Here is a 5,891-nt window from a genome sequence, read left to right as displayed (position 1 = left end):
ACTGCTAAGTAGTGATTGTGTTTTTCAGCAATAGTGTGCACCCTTAATTTACAGAGAAAAGAAGGTCAGGGAAAAATCTGCAGATTGAAAAATCTCCATACAAGTTCTTAGTGCATTTTTCTTTTTTGTACTTGTTACTTTGTACTTTTTGTTAGAAAATGCTTTTTTCAAGTTTTCTAAGGTATCTAATATTTTAATACTTAATTTCCATGATCTAAATATTCTTAAAAATTAAAAGTTTGTTGTCATTTGGAAATGTGTAGGCCTTCTTGCATTATTATGCTGTTACATTATGATTATATATTCAGTGGCATAAAATGGTCTTTAAAATGACAATAATATCGCTTATCGCAGTTATTTCTGAGGCAATATATCGCAGGACAAAAACTTGTTATCGTGACAGGCCTATATAATATAAGTAAAAATATATATATATTTTATATATTTAGTGTACATATAAATATATAAAAATGCACACGTGTGTGTATATATACAAACTACATATTTACTACATATATCCATTTAAGTTAATATTTTGTGTGCATATGAATTTATATACATATAGACACTATATTAATTATATAAATTACACTAAATTAACTAAATATTTTCACTAACTATATACATTTAAATTAATATTAAGTGTATATATGACTATATATTTAAATACATACACGTTCACGTGTGTGTGTGTGTGTGTGTATGCATTTATATTTAATATTAATACATTCTAAATATTAACCAAATATTACCAGGATAATCTGAGCACTAAAAATAATAGCTAAATGACTCCATTAATGGTTTGATGAGGTGTAAGGGTGGATCCTTCAGTAATAAAATCAGGAACTAACGTCTCAAATGAATGACACTGATTTCAAAGGTTACTAAAACAAAGTTGAACCTTAATCAAACTCAACGAATCCCCTTCTTCAGCGCACTTCTCAGACTTGTACATCAATAAACGATTAAACTCCTGCATTTAAAGGGGCTGGTAAACTTCATACACAAAACATGAAGAGAACTAAATAGTCTGACAGGCATGAAACAGCCTGCTGTGCTCACATAAGCTGAAGAGGCTAATAAATGAGTGGCTCTGAGACCACAATCCAGTCCAGTACATTAGAAAATAAACGTATATGCGCATTATTAGTAGTATAGGACACTCAGCGCACTGATACAGAGCACATTCACTCATTAGCACTGTTAGCATTACCTGCTATCGCACTGTGTTTTTCCTCACAAGACAAAAGACAGCTTTAAAATCACGTAATTTCATTCATATTTATGTTTATAGTTGTGTCAAACCAAGAGGCGTTATGAGAAAAGACTATAAATGTGAAACGGGTATTTTCTTTTATTACATTTTCAGTCAGCGGCCCGGAGCGACTCTCCGGCTGTGTGTCAAAACCTAGGGAGCTCCCTAACTAGACAGTACTTTCAGGTCGTCAAAAGCGCGTACAAACTCTGGAACGATCCCAAAACGTCCTAAAGCGTTCGAAAGGCGCTGTTTTCGAAAGCTCGAACGCGCCCCTGACAGCTGTGTAGCTGTGTAGCTGTCTAGCTAGGGAACCGACAAGGTTTTGAGACTCTCTCTCACCTGGACGTGAAGACTTTGGAGCAGCTGATGGAGCTGCTCAGGTCGCACACGGCGCGGTAATTGGCGTCGCGGGTCTTTTCCCTCTCCACGTGGAAAGCGTACAGGGATATCAGAATTCCTGAGAGACACACCAGCAGCCGGACTATCCGCTCCCAGCGAGGGGTGGACACTCGCAAGACGGGCGCCGCCATTTTTTCCCCGGCCTTTGCACAAGCGCGCGCAGCCTCCCCTGCCTCGACCGTTGGGCGCTCGGCGGGAGCCGGGCTGGGCGGGCGACGTGGAAAAGCGTCGAGACGTCACAACATCAGGGGGCGTGGCTAACGCGGGTGTTTTTTTTTTACGTGGGCGTGGTTTGTTCAACGGGGGCGTGTCCACAGAGCATCTCGCCATTCTTGCGTCAGCGGGGGCCAATATAATAGTACAGATTTTTTTGTCATTTATTATTATTATTTTTTTTATTGCAAATTGTACACAACAAGACAAGGGAAATCCAACAACATAAGGCACATCCACCATGAATAATAAGAATAATCAACATAAATAATACTAATTATTACACAACAAAATAGCAACAATGAGTGGAAAAGAGAGAGAAAAAAACAAACACACAAGGATCAAGGATTGATACAAGAAGTACATAAAGACATCAGAGAAAAATACATTAAAATAATAAATGTTTTGAGATGGACAAACAAAAAGTGCGTCCCAAATCGCTTTGAAATCGAAATTTTCTGCCTTATTCTGTGATAAAAAATGGAAAAAGTGTTTGTAGTATATAAACCAATCATAATCATAAAATTGTCATTAGGAAAATATATATCAAAAATATTATAGAATACAAATTATTGGTTATTGTCCAGCAGTGTATTTTATTTCTTGGCCAGTTAAAAGTAAGACCTAAGAAAAGTTTTTTTTTTTTTTGTCAATTAGACAAACATTTATTTTATTTCTTTTTATTTTATTTAGTCATTTAGCAGAGAATTAGAATTAGACAAACATACATAAATATTATTATTATTGTTATTATTATTACATACATTTGACATTTCTGTCCCCATCACTTCTGAAATGATTGCTACGCCCCTGCCCTGTAACATAACTGAATATAAAACTTTAGCTATGCCGTGTTATCTTCATTGTAGGGATCAAATAGGCTTTGTGGCTCCATGTGAAGTTTAATCGGTGCATGGGAAAAGGGCCAAAACGGCTCTTTTGCTGTTGAAGGTTGCAGACCCCTGCACTAGTCTATGATGTTTAGTAGTATAAATAGTGCGAGTAGTGCGTTGACACCGAAAATTCCAAAAAGAAAAAGTGCACTTTAAATACCCGGATGATGCACAGAAATAGCTGGAAAAACGAAGTGTGAAATGTTGGACACTTCATGCACTCAACTGTCACAGCTTTAATTACGTAGAGAAGAGGGAGGGGCTATCAGACTCCGATTATGAATGACAAAATAAAATTCATATACTGCATGGTTGAGTACATAGTGCATAAGTAGGCTACATAGTGTATATATAATACATTCAGACATAATTTAACTAAAATTTAAATAAATAACAAATACAAATAATACAAATCAAATGACAGTAGTTTATCAGTAATCCTAAAAAATAACACTGCCAAACACACGTTAAAAAAAAACAACTTACTTACACATAGTAAGAAATTATTATAAAAACTGAAACAGAAGCGAAACAAGTAATAGGAAAGAGGAGAAATAAAACGCGATACTTATCCTTTGCCCGGTGGACAGATATTTTGATATATTGTTTTATGAGACAACATACTCATAAAAAAAATAAAACATCCTTTTCTTTGAGTTGCATTTCAATCAGGCCCTTTGCACTCTGATTAGATGTTGTAAAAGGACACAGAGAGAGAGAGCCTTTGCTTCAGATAATGTGATGAGAAAGTGTCAACCCTAACTTGATAGTATGACTGAAGGAGTTTAGTGTTGCAAAATTATATATTTGATATAATGGTATAATGTAATATAATATAATCATGGGTAGTAACTGATTACATGTAATCTAGATTAAATAACTCCAAAAATTAAGTACTCGTAATTAGATTAAATTACATTTTATTTCATACTGGTAAAAAATGTATAGCCTGAATGCACTGTAAGTCGCTTTGGATAAAAGCGTCTGCTAAATGCATAAATTATTATTATTAATTATTATTTTAAAATACTTGTAATCAGACTACAGTTAGCATACTTATTTATTGATTACATGACTACATATTATTCACACAATAGCAATACATTATTCATAATTCCTCTTTTTCATCTTTTTACCCTCTGAGATTTTAAAAGAAATATTTTAATTATTAAGTATCACATTTGCATGTTCACGGTTCTCTGGCGCTGCTTAATGGTCACATGGCATGCAGGTAAACTAATAAAATATTTAATTTTTTTAGTTAAATATTTTATTTTGATTGATGCTTTTTAAAATTATTTAGTAATTAATTTTACATGTTTATGATTTAATTAATTATTAGCTTTTCATTAAACTTAGAAATCCCCTGCAGTTCCTTCACAAACCCCAACTTCATGTTGTTAATAACAATGAATGGAATATATTTTTTTACTCTTTGTATTTTTATTTCAATGTGGTACAAGATTATCCTATTTAAATCAATGTGATAAATGAGTTGTTTCAAAAGTAATCTAAAAGTAGTCTGATTATATTACCTAAAATGTGTAATGTAATGGATTACGTTACAAACTGAGATTTTTGTCATGTAATTTGGAAATAGTAACGGACTACAATCTGTAAGTAATCTACCCACTTCTGAATATAATACATTTAATATTATACAATATTATATTTATTACGACACCAAATATGTCTTACAAATTGAATAAATTTTTCTGGGTTATGGGTTACAAGATAACATGAATGACATAAACACATGCTATTATGCATGATTTTATCAGAGACAGTTATATAGTATATGCATATGTAAATACAGTAAAAACAGTAATAATGTGAAACATTTTTACAAATGAAATAAGCAATGGTAAGAAATATTTCTTGAGCAGCAAATCAGCATATTAGACTGAGTAATGGCTGCTGATAATTCAACTTTCTATCACAGGAATAAATTACATATTACAATATATTAACATAGAAAACAGCTATTTTAAATTGTAATAATATTTCACAATTTTACCGTTTTTACTGTATTTTTGATCAAATAAATGCAGCCTTGGTATATATACACGTGTGTGTGTGTGTGTGTGTGTTTTTGTGTGTGTGTGTGTGTGTGTGTGTGTGTGTGTGTGTGTGTTAAAAGTTTGCATGCATAAAGAAATGACTGAATCTTAAAATATGTGTCATTTATTGTTTGTATTGCCAAGTATTGCATTCAAGTGCATTGTATTGTATGTTGTATGTTGTCCTGAATTGTACAGTCGTTTCAATGTCAGAATCACAGAAGGTGCAATTATTGTTATCAATATTAACTCTATGTCTAAGAAATTATGTTAAATATATGTTAAAAAATGCGGAAGTGAGCTTTGTTTTGCATGGACGCACGGCTAAAAACGGCCCAGCGGTCAGCCAATCAGAGTGTTTTAAATGATCGACTAGCACCAAAACGCAGCCAATCACAAGCGAGCAGGAACTCTCCGCCAATCACCGAGCGCTTCTGAAACCCACGTGACGTTCGCGTTTCAGAAAACCGCGTGACAGCGGCGTTGTTCACGGAAGAGACTCGCAGGGAGGAGCTCGTGCTGCAAAGCGACGTATTCTAATCGATATCATGGCCACCGACATCGACAGATTAGTGTCGTTCGAGGAGGCGCATTACGATGAGTATGACTATTACAACCTGAAGGAATACTCCTGCCATGCTGGAGGAAAAGGCAGAAGTAAGAAGGAGATCGTGTGTGTATGTGTGTGTTTGAGTGTGTGTGTGTGTGTGTGAGTGTGTTTGTGTGTGTGTGAGTGTGTGTTTTTGTTTGTGTGTGTGTGTGTGTGTGTGTGTGTGTGTGTGTGTGTTAAAAGTTTGCATGCATAAAGAAATGACTGAATCTTAAAATATGTGTCATTTATTGTTTGTATTGCCAAGTATTGCATTCAAGTGCATTGTATTGTATGTTGTATGTTGTCCTGAATTGTACAGTCGTTTCAATGTCAGAATCACAGAAGGTGCAATTATTGTGATCAATATTAACTCTATGTCTAAGAAATTATGTTAAATATATGTTAAAAAAATGCGGAAGTGAGCTTTGTTTTGCATGGACGCACGGCTAAAAACGGCCCAGCGTTCAGCCAATCAG

General features: G+C 34.3%; 1 protein-coding gene across 1 annotated transcript in view; it reads right to left on the bottom strand.

The window, feature by feature from the left end:
- The window catches only part of LOC107654281 (vitamin K epoxide reductase complex subunit 1-like protein 1), a 32,639-nt gene extending 30,784 nt beyond the window's left edge, over nt 1–1,855 (bottom strand). The window contains exon 1 of the mRNA XM_016441305.1: nt 1,598–1,855. Coding sequence (XP_016296791.1) covers nt 1,598–1,788 — 191 coding nt within the window. The 5' untranslated portion in view covers nt 1,789–1,855. The remainder of the gene's footprint in view (nt 1–1,597) is intronic.
- Between the last annotated feature and the right edge of the window lie 4,036 nt (nt 1,856–5,891).

This window comes from Sinocyclocheilus anshuiensis, unplaced genomic scaffold, assembly GCF_001515605.1.
Source record: "Sinocyclocheilus anshuiensis isolate Anshui unplaced genomic scaffold, SAMN03320099.WGS_v1.1 scaffold163, whole genome shotgun sequence".
NCBI lineage: Eukaryota > Metazoa > Chordata > Actinopteri > Cypriniformes > Cyprinidae > Sinocyclocheilus > Sinocyclocheilus anshuiensis.
Note: the sequence above shows the minus strand (reverse complement) of the source record. Positions and strands in the feature narration are given on the sequence as shown.